This window comes from Scyliorhinus torazame, chromosome 21 (assembly GCF_047496885.1).
Source record: "Scyliorhinus torazame isolate Kashiwa2021f chromosome 21, sScyTor2.1, whole genome shotgun sequence".
Taxonomy (NCBI): Eukaryota; Metazoa; Chordata; class Chondrichthyes; order Carcharhiniformes; family Scyliorhinidae; genus Scyliorhinus; species Scyliorhinus torazame.
This window is the reverse complement of record NC_092727.1, coordinates 132376379-132394360: the sequence shown is the minus strand read 5'-3', so window position 1 is coordinate 132394360 and position 17982 is coordinate 132376379. Positions and strand designations below refer to the sequence as shown.

General features: G+C 46.6%; 1 protein-coding gene across 1 annotated transcript in view; it reads right to left on the bottom strand.

Annotated features, from left to right (window-relative positions):
* The window catches only part of LOC140398692 (zona pellucida-binding protein 2-like), a 75274-nt gene that overhangs the window by 49586 nt on the left and 7706 nt on the right, over nt 1-17982 (bottom strand). The window contains exons 2-3 of the mRNA XM_072487688.1: nt 5929-6018; nt 2878-3003 (exon numbers count right to left, since the gene is read on the bottom strand). Coding sequence (XP_072343789.1) covers nt 2878-3003; nt 5929-6018 — 216 coding nt within the window. The remainder of the gene's footprint in view (nt 1-2877; nt 3004-5928; nt 6019-17982) is intronic.

Below are 17982 nucleotides of genomic sequence, written 5' to 3'. Positions count from 1 at the left end.
TATGGATAGGTGTAGGAGGGAAAATGCTGGAATCTATCATCAAGGAAGTCATAACGAAGCATCTGGATGGAAATTGTCCCATTGGGCAGACGCAGCGTGGGTTCATAAAGGGCAGGTCGTGCCTAACTAATTTAGTGGAATTTTTTGAGGACATTACCAGTGCAGTAGACAGCGAGGAGCCAATGGATGTGGTAAATCTGGATTTCCAGGAAGCTTTTGACAAGGTGCCACACAAAAGGTTGCTGCATAAGATAAAGATGCATGGCGTTAAGGGGAAAGGAGTAGCATGGATAGAGGATTGGTTAATTAATAGAAAGCAAAGAGTGGGGATTAATGGGGGTTTCTCTGGTTGGCAATCAGTAGCTAGTGGTGTCCCTCAGGGATCAGTGTTGGGCCCACAATTGTTCACAATTTACATAGATGATTTGGAGTTGGGGATCAAGGGCAATGTGTCCAAGCTTGCAGACGACATTAAGATGTGTGGTAAAGCAAAAAGTGCAGAGGATACTGGAAGTCTGCAGAGGGATTTGGATAGGTTAAGTGAATGGGCTATGGTCTGGCAGATGGAATACAATGTTGACAAATGTGAGGTTATTCATTTTGGTCGGAATAACAGAAAAAAGGATTATTTAAATGATAAAATATTAAAACATGCTGCTGTGCAGAGGGACCTGGGTGTCCTAGTGCATGAGTCGCAAAAAGTTGGTTCACAGGTGCAACAGGTGATTAAGAAGGCAAATGGAATTTTGTCCTTCATTGCTCGTGGGATGGAGTTTAAGACTAGGGAGGTTATGCTGCAACTGTATAAGATGTTAGTGTGTTCAGTTTTGGTCTCCTTACCCGAGAAAGGACGTACTGATGCTGGAGGGTGTGCAGTGGAGATTCACGAGGTTAATCCCAGAGTTGAGGGTGTTAAGTAATGGGTTAAGGGTTAAGTAATGCATTAAGAGACATTGCAATTTGTTCTCTCATTTATGTTAAGTATCCAATGATTGACACTGATATGTAAAGGGGCTTCAGGTGGCTCTTGTGTCAGGTGGTGTGTTGTTAGAATTTTGTGCAGAGGCGGTGGAAGTGAAATAAATGGTGTTTGGTGAAAAGGAACAGGACTTTTGACTCTTCATACAACAGTAACTAAAACGTATAACAGAGGGGGTTGGATTACGAGGAGAGGTTGAGTAGACTGGGACTGTACTCGTTGGAATTTAGAAGGAGGCGGGGGGATCTTATAGAAACATAAAATTATAGAGGGAATAGACAGGATAGATGCGGGCAGGTTGTTTCCACTGGCGGGTGAAAGCAGAACTAGGGGGCATAGCCTCAAAATAAGGGGAAGTAGATTTAGGACTGAGTTTAGGAGGAATTTCTTCATCCAAAGGGTTGTGAATCTATGAAATTCCTTGCCCAGTGAAGCAGTTGAGGCTCCTTCATTAAATGTTTTCAAGATAAAGATAGTTTTTTGAAGAATAAAGGGTTATGGTGGTCAGGCGGGAAAGTGGAGCTTGAGTCCACAAAAGATCAGCCATGATCTCATTGAATGGTGGAGCAGGCTCGAGGGGCCAGATGGCCTACTCCTGCTCCTAGTTCTTATGAAAAAATAATATTAAACCTGAGGGTTTTTTAACCTGAAGTCATGGAGGCTGAGAGGTATGGATTTTGAAGAAATACAATGGAATCAAATTTACAACTCTACATCCTAAAACAGAAGATTATGGTTTAGATATAGAACATACAGTGCAGAAGGAGGCCATTTGGCCCATCGAGTCTGCACCGACCCACTTAAGCCCTCACTTCCACCCTATCCCCATAACCCAATAACCCCATCTAACCTTTTTGGTCACTAAGGGCAATTTATCATGGCCAATCCACCTAACCTGCACATCTTTGGACTGTGGGAGGAAACCGGAGCACCCGGAGGAAACCCACGCACACACGGGGAGAAAGTGCAGACTCCGCACAGACAGTGACCCAAGCGAATCGAACCTAGGACGCTGGAGCTGTGAAGCAATTGTGCTAACCACTATGCTACCCTGCTTCCCTTAAAGGCATGACTCAAGTGTTTAAAGTCATAACTTGGTTTCCGATCTTTAAAATGCATCTCCAGTTTTGTGATGAATATTTCTCCTGAATACTAATTCAGGACTAGGTAACTATACAAGAATGTAGGAATATAAAATCCCTACAGTGCAGGAGGCCATTCGACCCATCAAGTCTCCACCGACCCTCTGAAAGAGCACCCTAACTAGGCCCACACCCCTGCCCTATCCCCGTAGCCCCATCTAACCATTGGACACCAAGGGGCAATTTAGCATGGCTAATCCACCTAACCAGCAAGATCTTTAGACTGTGGGAGGAAACCGGAGCTCCCAGAGGAAGCCCACGCAGACATGGGGAGAACGTACAAAATAAGGATAGGAGTGGGCTTTGGAGCCCTTTGAGCCTGCTTCACCATTTGGTAAGATCATGGCTGATCTTCAATCTCATCTCCACTTTCCTGCCCAGTTCCCATATCCGTTAATTCCCCAAGAGTTCCTTAGTGTCACAACCTCTCAGCCTTTAATGTTAAAAATTCCAAGGAGAGTGGAATCCTATGCGGGTGATCAAAATATTGATTCTGAAAGCATCACGAATTTTAACTGTGTGATCCCACATTTTCCTCTACTTCCCAGTTAAAGCAGTAGCATCAACAAATTACTTTGACATCCATGGCACTGTCGCTATATCCTTCAGCTGTAAATAACCTCTGCTAATTGATGATGTTCTATCTGGTAACCACATAGCATGGTAATCTTGCTTCATGCCAGAACTATCTGTCAGATCATTGAACTTCTTGTGCCCAGTTTGTTCTGAACCTGGAAGAAAAGTAATGCATCTCACCTTTTATATTCCTTCCTGATGGGCCCACCCATATGAAATATGGATCCACTAATTCTTTTTCCGAAAGCTCCTGAGTTGTACAGAGAAGAGCTGGGCTGTCATGGTACATCTTCACATAAACTTTTACTACAAAACAGTTAATGAAGATTATCATTATTTGTATAGTAGGATTACATTTTTAAAAAATTTTTAAGAGTACCCAATTCTTTATTTTTCTAAATAAGGGGCAATTTAGCGTGGCCAATCCACCTACCCTGCACATCTTTTTGGGTTGTGGGGTGAGACCCACGCAGACACGGGTAGAATGTGCAAACTCCACGCGGACAGTGACCCGGTGCCCGGATCAAACCCAGGTCCTTGGAGCCGTGAGGCAGCAGTGCTAACCACTGCGTCACCGTGCTGCCCGGGATTACATGAAAAACACGGACGATTCACCTGAAATTTGAAAATTTCATAATCCACATCTCGCTACAAGATTTCTCAGTCTCCCTTTTCTCTTCTTGTCCAGCAAAGATACTAATTCACATCAGAGTGCAGATCTATAGGTCCTGAAGCCCTGCAGGCCATTTTTCTTGTCTGAGCCTAAACAGTGACATCAACAGGCTAATTTATCACAGAGGTTGTTTCAGCTTTTTTTATTTTCACATAGACTCTGAACATACACATTTTCCAGCACAAGGTACTGGGCAGCAATTCAGAACAATTACCCAGTGACATGGAGGCCATATGTGTAAATGTTCCAGTTGAGATCAGTTAACATGACGCACACTGGAAATTGAACCTCAGATTGTATTTCAGCATGAATTATTCTTCACACTTCTGAAAACATTCTTAGGCATGTCTCTAACTTGGCTATGAAGACTTTCTGTGTTTCGACTGGTGAATGCAGTATGTTGGTATATGGTAATGCAATGAGTGAGACAGATGCAGATACATTGCCACAGTCACTGAGACATCATTGGGAAAGTCTGACATGACGCAAGGCAAAGACTGATACAACAGAACAAACACTGAAAATGGTGCTGAGACAGATCCTGTTACAACACCCTGGGAAAGTGGGTGGTCAATTCTTATTAAAAAATACCTGAAATCTTTGCCCTTGGCTACCCAATATCTACAGTCATCAGGTTAGTAAATGTAAACACAATTACTGTTTATTTATAACGAGAACTAACATGAAATATGCAGCAAATACAACTGGTTACTTAGAAGCTAATTCCTATTCCAACTTTAACTTGCCCCCACCCTCTATGTACACACGCACACGGCAGACAAACACAGGGGTTGGAAAGGGGTAAAAATCATAAGTGAAAGGAAGAAGGAATCTTTGTTTCAGACGATGGTTTTTATCAAACTTCACAGCAAGCTTGCAGAGTCTTTGGTGTACAGCTTGTAATGGCCTTCTCCTTCTCTGTAGATTCATTCATTCATGTTCTCTGTAGTTTAGAGATGCAGTACTCACAGGCTTTTCTAGAGAGGCACTTTACTTCTGTCCAAACTTTGCTTTCAGTTCATGGTTTGTATCCAGGTCTCTCTGGTTTCAGGAATACAGCACCCACAGGCTTTCTAAAGAGAGAGATAGCACTCACAGCTGGCTTCTGGAGAGAGCGTGAGTTGGTTCTGCCTCTTGTGCTGCCAGAATCGAAACTGAAACCTTGGAACTTTGATAATCACTACCTGTTACCAGGCAGAGTACAGCTTTGGCGCCAATTCGTTGATCACCAGCCAATCAATCAAACAGAGTCCCGACCCTATCTCTCTCCCTGGTGCCACAGGGTCTGCAGCTCCAGTTTAAACCAGCAGAGTAGCAGAATGTTCTTTCCTGGACCTTCTGGATTCTCCCATTTGAATTAATGATACAGGCCATCATAGAATCCCTACAGTGCAGAAGGAGGCCATTCAGTCCATTGAGGCTCCACAGGCCCTTCGAACGAGCGATCTACCCATGTCTACTCCAATATTCACCCCACCCTATCCCTGTTACCCCATAACCTAACCTGTACATCCCTGGACACCAAGGGGCAATTTAGCATGGCTATTCCACCTAACCTGCACATCTTTGGACTGTGGGGGGAGGAAACTGGAGCACCCGGAGGAAACCCACGCAGACATGGGGAGAACTTACAAACTCCACACAGACAGTGACCCAAGGCAACCGGGGTCCATGGTGCTGTGAGGCAGCTGTGCTAACCACTGTGTCCACTTTAACACTGTTAATAATAATATTATTATTTAAGGCTGTTTTCCTTAAAATGACATGTCCATTAATTATCCATGGATCAAAATCAGAGTGGCAAAGTAAAAGAAAGGGGAAATAAGGGAATAAACAGGAAGGACCTTTACAATCCAGATACTGAAACAGCAACACCACCCCCTCCCCACCATGCAAGTATGAAGCACTGAGGCAGCAATACAACTTGGATTTAATGCAATCAGTTCAATTTTGTTTTGTTGCCAGTAGTAGTAGCCAATGGCAGACTCTCGCAGCATCTGATGTAAAGGTTCCCTGAAGGATTAATATTGAGATTTATTGTTAAAATTATCATGAGAATGTACAGTGTTAAATCACATCTAACAATATCAGACACAACCATAATATTTTTACAATAACTTTCTGGAGAGGTGGAAGATTGGGTATTGTTCGGCCTCAAATAAATTTAAACTGGTCTTCTTACCCCTCCTGGCCTCAAAATAAATAATAAACCTTTCCTGAAGAAAATTTAAGGGGCTGGTTCAGCACACTGGGCTAAATCACTGGCTTTTAAAGCAGACCAAGGCAGGCCAGCAGCACGGTCCAATTCCCGTACCAGCCTCCCCGAACAGGCGCCGGAATGTGGCGACTAGGGGCTTTTCACAGTAACTTCATTTGAAGACTACTTGTGACAATAAGCGATTTTCATTTCATTTCATTTTACAATCGAAATCATTTGATTTGTTTTTTGTTAAGTTATTAAGTTTCCTTAATTTCTGGGTTTTGCATCATGTAGTAGCCTTACCAAGATAACTAGTGTTAGTCATTGATCAGATTCAACCATTCTTGCTTTTAGTTACCTGGTCTGTTGCTGTTGCCATAAATGTCTATGATTTGTTCAGGTTGCTCCTGTTGACTTTGTGTTATGCCAATGAACTCAATGGTTCTGCCTGTGTTAAATAAAAGAACAGTTGTAATGTCATTGCGTCTTTAGGGCTGAAGCAGGTAAACATCTGTAAACCCTATACACATACGCTGAAAAGCAAGATGGATTTAGAAATTCCAACTGGAGTCATTTTGCTGAGATCACCTAATTCAATTTTCAAATTAAACTCAATCCCTGTACACTTCCATACCCCACTCCGACGGTCCCACAGCTCTCCGCTTTTTCTTAAAATGGAGGCCCAACCAGTTCGCACCCACAATCACGCTCCTCCTCTGCCTGGCTGAACTTGTTCTCAATCTGAACAACCACTCCTTCCACTCCACTCACTTCCTCCAAATAGAAAGTGTTGTTATGAGGACCCGCAATGATCCCAGTTATGCCTGCCTTTTGAGGGAGATGTGGAACATTTATTATCCCAGCCCTATTCAGGCCCCCTCCTTCATTTATTTTTCGAGCACATTGATGATTGTATTGGTGCCACCTCTTGCTTTCACCATGAACTTAAAAATGTCATTGACGACAGACTTCCGGGTGCGGACAGACTTCCGGGTGCGGCGATGACCAGCTGAGTCGCACGTTTCGGCAGCTCCCGGTGGAACGGACTTTTGGGCTCTTAATAAGAGCCCCAGCGGCAATTTTAACGGCTAAAAGTACTGTGCGGTGAACCAGAAGGGAATCCCCCCTGGATACGGATGAAAAAAGGAGAGGAAGGAGGTCAGATTGCGGTGGATCCTTTAGAGCAGCGGCAAGGAAGGCAAGCAAAAACCAAGATGGCGTCGGAAGGTGGCAGTTTAATATGGGGCCCTGAACAACACGAGTTTTTGAAACGCTGCGTGGAAGAACTCAAAAAAGGAAATGAAGAAGGAGCTGTTGGCCCCGATATTACAGGCGATCGAAGGGCTAAAGGAGGAGCAAAAGACCCAGGAGCGGGAGCTTCGGTCGTGAAGGCAAAGGCTGCCGAGAATGAGGACGACATACAGGGCCTGGTGGTGAAGACGGAGATGCACGAGGCACATCAGAAACGATGTGTGGAAAGGCTGGAGGCGCTGGAGAACAACGCGAGGAGGAACAACCTAAGGATTCTTGGTCTTCCTGAAGGTGCGGAGGGCGCGGACGTCGGGGCATATGTGAGCACGATGCTGCACTCGTTAATGGGAGCGGAGGCCCCGGCGGGTCCGCTGGAGGTGGAGGGAGCATACCGAGTGATGGCGCGAGGACCGAGAGCAGGAGAAATTCCTAGAGCCATAGTGGTGAGATTCCTCCGTTTTAAGGACAGAGAGATGGTCCTTAGATGGGCAAAGAAAACTCGGAGCAGTAAGTGGGAGAACGCGGTGATCCGCGTATACCAAGACTGGAGTGCGGAGGTGGCGAGAAGGAGGGCGAGCTTTAATCGGGCCAAGGCGGTGCTTCACAAAAAGAAGATAAAATTCGGAATGCTGCAACCGGCAAGACTGTGGGTCACATATCAAGGGAGGCACCACTACTTTGAGACGGCGGATGAGGCGTGGACTTTTATCGTGGAAGAAAAATTGGAATGAGCGGGTTATTAAAAAAAGAACGTTTGAAACAAAGTGGTGGGGCGAGTATGGGGGGGCGAAGAGCGGGGTAAAAAGGGGGGAAAGAGGAGTTTTATGTTATTAATCCTGCGATGTGGTAACTTTTCTCTCTTCCACAGGAGGTGGTGGGGGGAGGAAAGGAGGTGGAAGAGATGGGGCGTTGGCCATTGGGGGCGGGGCCAAGGGGGAAGCGCGGGCTCGGTTCCCGCGCTATGATAATCATGGCGGGAATAGGGAAGCAGGAAGGAGGGGGCGTCGCACGGTGCGAGCCGAGGTCACGGGGGGAAGCCGAGGTCGGCCAGAGTTTGCTGACTTCTGGGAGCAACATGGGGGTGTAACTACGCTAGTGGGGGATCTAGCGGGGGGGGGGTGGGAGGGGGGAATTATTGGGCTGCTGCTGCTGGGGAGAGGGGGAAGCTGGTATGGAGTGGGATGGGCGGGGGGGCACCGCCTGGGGGACACACAGCTGTGTGGGAACCGGGTGAGGAGCTGGAAAAAGGGGATGGCTAATCGACAAGGGGGGGGTAAAAAGCCCCCCAACCCGGCTGATCACGTGGAACGTGAGAGGGCTGAACGGGCCGATAAAGAGGGCACGGGTACTCGCACACCTTAAGAAACTTAAGGCCGACGTGGTTATGTTACAGGAAACGCACTTGAAACTGATAGACCAGGTGAGACTACGCAAAGGTTGAGTGGGGCAGGTGTTCCATTCGGGGCTAGATGCGAAAAATAGGGGGGTGGCTATATTAGTGGGGAAGCGGGTAATGTTTGAGGCAAAGACTATAGTGGCGGATAGCGGGGGCAGATACGTGATGGTGAGTGGCAAACTACAGGGGGAGACGGTGGTTTTGGTAAACGTATATGCCCCGAACTGGGATGATGCCAATTTTATGAGGCGTATTCTAGGACGCATCCTCCTAGAGGTGGGAAAGTTGGTAATGGGGGGAGATTTCAATACGGTGTTGGAACCGTATTGAAATGATAATGGGGAGGTCCAGGTGGGAGTGGTCTGGGAGGCGCTGAAGGCAGTGGTTAGAGGGGAGCTGATATCAATAAGGGCACATAAAGGAAAGCAGGAGAGTAGGGAACGGGAGCGGTTGCTGCAAGAACTTCTGAGGGTGGACAGGCAATATGCGGAGGCACCGGAGGAGGGACTGTACAGGGAAAGGCAAAGGCTACACGTAGAATTTGACTTGCTGACAACAGGTACTGCAGAGGCACAATGGAGGAAGGCACAGGGTGTACAGTACGAATATGGGGAGAAGGCGAGCAGGTTGCTGGCCCACCAATTGAGGAAAAGGGGAGCAGCGAGGGGAAATAGGGGGAGTGAGGGATGAGGAAGGAGAGATGGAGCGGGGAGCGGAGAGAGTGAATGGAGTGTTCAAGGCATTTTATAAAAAATTATACGAAGCTCAACCCCCGGATGGGAGGGAGAGAATGATGGGCTTTATGGACCGGCTGGAATTTCCCAAGGTGGACGAGCAGGAAAGGGTGGGACTGGGAGCACAGATTGAAATAGAGGAAGTAGTGAAAGGAATTAGGAGCATGCAGGCGGGGAAGGCTCCGGGACCGGATGGATTCCCAGTTGAATTTTACAGGAAATATGTGGACTTGCTCGCCCTGCTACTGATGAGGACCTTTAATGAGGCAAAGGAAAGGGGACAGCTGCCCCCGACTATGTCTGAGGCAACGATATCGCTTCTCCTAAAGAAGGAAAAGGACCCGCTGCAATGCGGGTCCTATAGACCTATTTCCCTCCTAAATGTAGACGCTAAGATTCTGGCCACGGTAATGGCAACGAGGATAGAGGATTGTGTCCCGAGGCTGGTCCATGAGGACGAAACTGGGTTTGTGAAGGGGAGACAGCTGAATACGAATATACGGAGGCTGCTAGGGGTAATGATGATGCCCCCACCAGAGGGGGAAGCGGAGATAGTGGTGGCGATGGATGCCGAGAAAGCATTTGATAGAGTGGAGTGGGATTATTTGTGGGAGGTGCTGAGGAGATTTGGTTTTGGAGATGAGTATGTTGGATGGGGCAGCTGTTGTATCGGGCCCCAGTGGCGAGTGTGGTCACGAATGGACGGGGATCTGCATACTTTCGGCTCCATAGAGGGACAAGGCAGGGATGCCCTCTGTCCCCATTACTGTTTGCACTGGCAATTGAGCCCCTGGCAATAGCATTGAGGGGTTCCAAGAAGTGGAGGGGAGTACTTAGAGGAGGAGAAGAACACCGGGTATCTCTGTATGCGGATGATTTGTTATATGTAGCGGACCCGGCGGAGGGGATGCCAGAGATAATGCGGACACTTCGGGAGTTTGGAGAATTCTCAGGATATAAACTGAACATGGGGAAAAGTGAGTTGTTTGTGGTGCATCCAGGGGAGCAGAGCAGAGAAATAGAGGACTTTCCGCTGAGGAAGGTAACAAGGGACTTTCGTTACTTGGGGATCCAGATAGCCAAGAATTGGGGTACATTGCATAGGTTAAATTTAACGCGATTGGTGGAACAAATGGAGGAGGACTTCAAGAGATGGGACATGGTATCCCTGTCACTGGCAGGGAGGGTGCAGGCGGTTAAAATGGTAGTCCTCCCGAGATTCCTCTTTGTGTTTCAGTGCCTCCCGGTGGTGATCACGAAGGCTTTTTTCAAAAGGATCGAAAAGAGTATCATGAGTTTTGTGTGGGCCAGGAAGACCCCGAGAGTGAGGAAGGGATTCTTACAGCGTAGTAGGGATAGGGGGGGGGGGGCTGGCACTACCGAGCCTAAGTGAGTACTACTGGGCCGCCAATATCTCAATGGTGAGTAAGTGGATGGGAGAAGAGGAGGGAGCGGCGTGGAAGAGATTGGAGAGGGCGTCCTGTAGGGGGACTAGCCTACAAGCTATGGTGACGGCCCCATTGCCGTTCTCACCGAAGAAATACACCACAAGCCCGGTGGTGGTGGCGACTTTGAAAATTTGGGGACAGTGGAGACGGCATAGGGGAAAGACGGGAGCCTTGGTGGGGTCCCCGATAAGAAATAACCATAGGTTTGCCCCGGGGAGAATGGATGGGGGATTTGGAATATGGCAAAGAGCAGGAGTAACGCAACTGAAAGATCTGTTTGTGGATGGGAAGTTCGCAAGTCTGGGAGCGCTGACCGAGAAATATGGGTTGCCCCAAGGGAATGCATTATATGCAACTGAGGGCTTTTGCGAGGCAGCAGGTGAGGGAATTCCCACAGCTCCCGACGCATGAGGTGCAGGACAGAGTAATCTCAAAGACATGGGTGGGGGACGGTAAGGTGTCAGATATATATAGGGAAATGAGGGACGAGGGGGAGATTATGGTAGATGAGCTGAAAGGGAAATGGGAAGAAGAGCTGGGGGAGGAGATTGAGGAGGGGCTGTGGGCGGATGCCCTAAGTAGGGTAAACTCATCGTCCTCGTGTGCCAGGCTAAGCCTGATTCAATTTAAGGTGTTACACAGGGCGCATATGACTGGAGCACGGCTCAGTAAATTGTTTGGGGTAGAGGATAGGTGTGCGAGATGCTCGAGAAGCCCAGCGAATCACACCCACATGTTCTGGTCATGTCCAGCACTACAGGGGTTCTGGGTGGGGTGACAAAGGTGCTTTCGAAAGAAGTGGGGGTCCAGGTCGAACCAAGCTGGGGGTTGGCTATATTTGGGGTTGCACAAGAGCCGGGAGTGCAGGAGGCGAGAGAGGCCAATGTTTTGGCCTTTGCGTCCCTAGTAGCCCGGCGCAGGATACTGTTGATGTGGAAGGAAGCCAAGCCCCCGGGGGTGGAGACCTGGATAAATGACATGGCAGGGTTCATAAAGCTGGAACGGATTAAGTTCGTCCTAAGGGGATCGGCTCAAGGGTTCACCCGGCGGTGGCAACCGTTCGTCGAATACCTCACAGAAAGATAGAGGGAATGGAAAAGAAGGCGGCAGCAGCAGCAGCCCGGGGGGGGGGGGGGGGGAACCAGAAGGAGTCTCAGGGTTATTAATATATATGTATAATATGTATAGGTCGTTGCTATAAATAATTGTATATTGGACTGTTAAATCATATTTTTGGAGAGTGTTTATCTGAGACAAGGCAGTTGCCATTTAGTTTTAGTTTTCGTTTTTGTTATATATTATTTATTCTTTGTTTATAAAACAGGTCATTGTTATTTATACTGTTATATTATTGTGTAAAGGATACACAATGTACTGTGATGGTTGACCAAAAATTTCCAATAAAATATTTTTTTTAAAAAGTCATTGACTTTGTTTTGAATTTTCCCCCTTCCCCCACCTTTACCTGGTCCCTCTGATTCGTTCCTTCCTCAACTTCTCTCTCTATTTGTAATGACTTAGGCCAGGCCTTTGAGATTAGCCAATTAGAATAAGAGTTCCCTGATTAGTGGCCCAATCAGGGAACCCCTTTCTGTGTATATAACAGGGAGTGTCAGATCCTCTGCACTCCCGGTGTAGACAGCAGACTGAATGGTCATGGTTGTTCAGCTGTTGGGTTTGTAAATAAAAGGAATTCTGGTGACATCTGCCTCCGTGGACTTATTACTAAGGGATTTTCACAGTAACTTCATTTGAAGCCCACTTGTGACAATAAGCGATTTTCATTATTACACTACTGATAGGCTATCTACCAATGTTCATTACAAATCAATGGATTCCTACAGCTAGCAGAACTACACTTCCTTGTACCCATCTTCCGAAAAGGAGTCTACTTAAATCTCTGTCTCTCCGTTGCATCTGTTCAGATGATGCAACCTTCCCACCCAGCATATCCAACGCATCTTCCTTCTCCCTCAATTGAGGATACCCGCCCAGGATGGTTGACAGGGCCCTCCAACAGGTCTGATCCATTTCATACATCTCTGCTCTCACTCCTTCCCTTCCCTCCAAGAACCATGATAGGATTTGCCTTGTCCTCACCTTCAGCTTGTTAAGATCCCAGTTAATGTTACAACTGGATGGGAAAATTCCAGAATGGAACCCTGGCTCAAGAGACTGTGGGCGGGACTCTACGTCCAGTGACGTCGGAATCGGCAAGCCCGATTGGGCAGAGCATCGTGTGTCAGCTGGAAATCGAGGCTGGAGCCGGACAGAATGCCATGCTCTGAGGTGCCTCGACAGCGGAGTGAATGCGTACCATGCTGCATGGCGGTGTGGACATGCAAACTGTTCAGTAAACAGCGTTGGCAATTAACGGGCCGTCCATGGCATTCCCCGGGCCTCCTGTGATGCTCCACCTCCGCCAGGTGGAATTACTGATGGCGAAGTTCACTTGCAGTATTTAAAATCAGGAAGCAGGCACCATTGCTGCTAAGGGAGAGAGAGGATGTAAGATACGTTCCCAAAGGAGCAGCCGTGGGCTGGCAGGCCTGCTGTGGAGGGCTGGCAGGCCTGCCGTGGAGGGAGTGTTCCCCCCCCACCCCCGATCCTTCATTCCTCACTCTATCAATCTCCCTTGCCGCTGCTTGCTTCCTCAACTGATGGGCCAGCATCCTACTGATCCATCCTATCCCCGTAACCCAATAACCCCTCCTAAACCTTTTTGGACACTAAGGGCAATTTATCATGGCCAATCCACCTAACCTGCACGTCTTTGGACTGTGGGAGGAAACCAGAGTACCCGGAAGAAACCCACGCACACACGGGGAGAACCTGCAGGCTCCGCACAGTGACCCAGCGGTCACTGAATTGAATCTGGGACCCTGGCGCTGTGAAGCCTCAGTGCTAACCACTTGTGCTGCCGCGCTGCCCATGATATGATAGGGATTAGGGAGACATGGCTGCAAGGTGACTAGGGATGGGAACTGAAAGGGCGGCACAGTGCAGCAGTGTCTAGCACTGCTGCCTCACGGCCACGGAGGACCTGGCTGTGTGGAGTTTGCACATTCTCCAAGTGTCTGTGTGGGTCTCATCCCCACATCCCAAAAAGATGTGTAGGGTAGGTGGATTGGCCACATTAAATTGTCCCATAATTGAAGAAAAAGAATTGGGTACTCTAAATTTATTTCATAAAAGGGATGGGAACCAAGCATCCAGGGGTATTCAGTATTTCGGAAGGACAGACAAAAAGGAAAAGGCTGTGGAGTTGCATTGCTGATTAAAGAGGAAATTAACGCAATAGTGAGGAAGGATATTAGCTCCGACAATGTGGAATCTGAATGGGTCAAGCTCAGAAACACCAAGGGGCAAAATATATTAGTGGGAATTGTATATAGATCCTCAAACTGTAGTGATGATGTTGGGAATGGCTTTAAACAGGAAATTGGAGATGCATGTTATAAAAGAACATTTGATGATATTAATCTGCATATAGATTGGGCAAATGGAATTAGTCACAATACCATATAATTCTTGCAGTGTTAACAGGATGGTTTTCAGGACCAATACATTGAGGAGCCAACTAGAGAACAGGCCATCCTAACTGGGTACTGTATGATTGAGAACAGAATCATTGGCAATCTAGTTGTGCTAGATTCGGGATAAGTGATCATAATATGATGGAATTTTTCATCAAGATGGCGTGAGATAAGTTGATTCTGAGATTAGGGTCCTGAATTTAAATAAAGGAATCTAAGATGTTATGCGACTATGGTGGATTGGGAAACATTACTTAAAGGGATGACAGTGGATCGGCAATGGCAAACATTCAAGGAGTACATAGGGGAACTGCAACAATCATTTATTCCTATCGTGCACAAAAGTGGGAAAGGTGGCCAATCTATGGCTTACAAGGGAGATAGCATTCAATCCAAGGAATAAGCATACAAATTGGCTAACGAAAACAAGAGGTCTGAGGATTGGGAGCAGTTTAGAATTCAGCAAAAGTGGACCAAGGGATTAATTAAGAAGAGGAAAATAGAGTACAAAGAGTAAACTTGCAGGGACCATAAAAACTGACTGTAAAAGATTCTATAGATACGTGAAGAGACAAAGATTGGTAAAGACATATGTCGGTCCCTTAATCAGAAACAGGGGGATTTATAATGCGGGCAAAGAAATGGCTGAGTAACTAAATAATGAGGTTAAAAATAAGATACCAGAAATGTTGAAAAAAGAATGGTTTAGTGAGAGGGAGGCACTGAAGGAGATCAATATTAGTAGAGAAATGATGTTGGGTAAATTGATGGGATTAAAAACTGATTAATCCCCAGGGCCTGATAATCTACATCCCAGATAATTTAAGGAAGTAGCTCTAGAAATAGTGGATGCATTGGTGGTCATCTTCCAGGATTCTATGTTCCTGCATCACTAATGTAACCCTGCTATTTAAAAAGGGAGGTAGAGAGAAAACAGGGTATTATAGACCAGTAATCCCAACATCGGTAGTGGGAAAAAAATCAAGAATCCATTATCAAAAATTTTGTAACAAAGCATTTTAAAAACAGTGGCAGGATTGGACAGTCAGCATGGATTTATGAAGGGGAAATCGTGCTTGACAAATCTACTGGAATTTTTCTAGAATGTAACTAGTAGAGTTTATGATTGCGAGCCAGTGGATATGGTTTATTTGGACTTTCAGAAGGCTTTTGACAAAGTCTCTCAAAAGAGATTAGTGTGTAAAATTAAAGTGCATGGGATTGGGGGTAGTGTATCGCGATGGATAGAAAACTGGTTGGCAGACAGGAAACAAAGAGTAGGAATTGACAGGCCTTTTTCGAATTGGCAGTCAGTGACTAGTGGGGTACTGCAGGGATCGCTGGGACCCCAGCTGTTCATAACATATATTAATGATTTAGATGAGGGAACAAAATGTAATATCTCCAAATTTGCAGACAACACAATGTTGGGTGGGAGGGTGAGCTATGAGGAGGATACAGAGATTGTTCAGTGTGATTTGGACAAGTTGAGTGAGTGAGCAAATGAATGGCAGATGCAGTATCATTTAGATAACTGTGAGGTTATCCACTTTGGTAGCAAAAAAGGGAAGACAGCCTATTATCTGAATGACCATGAATTGAGAGGAGTGTGCAACAAGACCTGGGTGTCCTCGTTCACCAGTCGCTGGAGGTAAGCATGCAGATACAGCAGCGGGAAAGCCTTTCATAGCGGGAGGATTAGAATACAGGAGCAGGGATGTCTTGCTGCAATTGTACATGCCCTTGGTGAGGCCATACCTGGAATATTGTGTGCAGTTTTGGTTTCTTTATCCGAGGAAGGATGTTCTTGCTCTGGAGGGAGTGCAGCGAAGATTTACCAGGCTGATGCCTGGGATGGCAGGATGGATGTATATGGGGGAGATTGAGTCAGGTAGGATTATATTGGTTGGAGTTACGAAGAATGAGGGAGTATCTCACAAAAACCTATAAAATTCGAACAGGAGTGGACAGGGTAGATGCAAGAAGGATGTATCCGATGGTGGGGTGTCCAACACCAGGGGTCACAGTCTAAGGATACAGTGTTAGGACTATGGGGAGGAGAAATTTCTTCACCCAGAGTGTGGTCGGCCTGTGGAATGTTACCACAGAAAGCAGCTGAGGCCAAAACATTGTATGTTTTCAAAACGCAGTTAGATATAGCACTTGGGTGAAGGGGATAAGAGGATCAAAGGAAATAGAGAGGGGGGGGGCAGAGAAGACAGGGCAGGCTACTGAGGTGGATCAGCTACGATCATAATGAACGGCAGAGCAGGCTTGAAGGACCTCCTCCTGCTCCTATTTTCTACGTTTCTGTGAGTTTTCAAACTCCAATCCCACAAACATGCTTTAAAATCTTCTCTCATTATTATGCTTTTCCTTAGTAATTTGCTTCCAAAATCTAGACCAGGTTTTCCAAATTAGACTTTTAAATCTTTTAAAACAAAGCTTTTAAACAAAGCTTCTGCTCCATTTTTAACAGCATATCAAGTCCAGGATTTTACACCAATGCCATTAGGATTTCTATGTCTTGATTGCTGTGCAAACTGCTCACAATTGCTATAATTCTCGATTCCCAGACTGTATTAAAAAAATATCAGATGTTTGATTTACCTTTGAAGGCTGCTGTCCCACTTTAAAGCTAGCTACTACAATTGTATCTTTAACTCAGAACATTTAGTTTAATCTTCTTTGAATTCTTCTGAACAATATCTTGCTCTCTGTTCACTTAACTTCAGTCATTGTAAACACTTTTCTATTCCAATTTCCTGGTTATCTGGACCGTAAATTATACTTTAGGAAGCCCGTCTCTTTGCAGCTCCATCCTGTCCAGCCTTTCTTCTGGCCGAGTTGAGAGACGTTCACTCTGAGATCCTGTCACCAACTGCCACCAAATTAGCTGAACTAAAACTTTGAAGCTTTGCTACCTTAGCAGGTCCCAGTTGCTAAGCAGTTGTAGAAGTGAGCTCCGGGAGCAGGGAATCTTTGGAAGAGGCAGCCTTCTGGGCCGAATGCGGTCTACATGCTTGCGCTGGAGACGACCCTGGGCTTGCGCCTCGTAAGAAATAGGACCCGTTCGTCGAAAGATAATGCCAGGGATCCACTGGCACCACCAGCAAAATTTCGAACGAACACCAGGTCACCAGGCGCAAACTGCCGAATTGGCCGATGCCGAGAAAGGCCATCCCACTGACGTTCTAGAGTGCGGCGTAAGTTTTGTGCCAATGTCCAGGAAAACCATGCTAAGGCGGGTGCGAAGTCTCCGGCCCATTAGGAGTTCCGCGGGAGCTATCCCAGTCACTGGATGTGGAGTGGTCCTATATGAAAACAAAAAACGAGCCAGTCTAGTGTCCATAGGCCCGGAAGACTGTTTCTTTAGGCCCCGTTTGAAAGACTGCACTGCGCGCTCCACATATCCATTGGACGCCGTGTGGTACGGTGCAGTGCAGATATGGCGTATGCCGTTCACCTTCATGAACCTCGCAAACTCTTCACTGGTGAAAGGAGTGCCGTTGTCTGCAATTTGAAGCCTACATGTGACTGCTAATGCTCGCATTCCAAGCATTGTCTGGCATCTTTGAATCTGTCTATATATATGTTTCTGGAACATACCTCTTCATTCACCTGAGGAAGGAGCAGCGCTCTGAAAGCTAGTGACATCGAAACAAACCTGTTGGACTTTAACCTGGTGTTGTAAAACTTCTTACTGTGACAATAAGCGATTTTCATTTCATTTCATTTTCATCTTCTCGATCATTGTGCATCGGCATCGACTCAGTGCATCGACATTTGCTATCTGGGTCCCTGGTTTATGCTCTAAAGTATACTCACAGGCAGCGAGCAACAAAGTCCAGCGCTGGATCCGTGCGGAAGCAATGGGTGAAATTGGCTTATCCTCTCGGAAAAGTCCAAGCAGAGGATTATGATCAGTCACAATAGTGAAGTGGCGGCCATAAACATACTGGTGGAAGCGTTTCACCGCAAAGATCACCGGCAGGCCCTCCTTCTCGATCTGTGCGTACTTCTTTGCCGCTGCAGTCAATGTGCAGG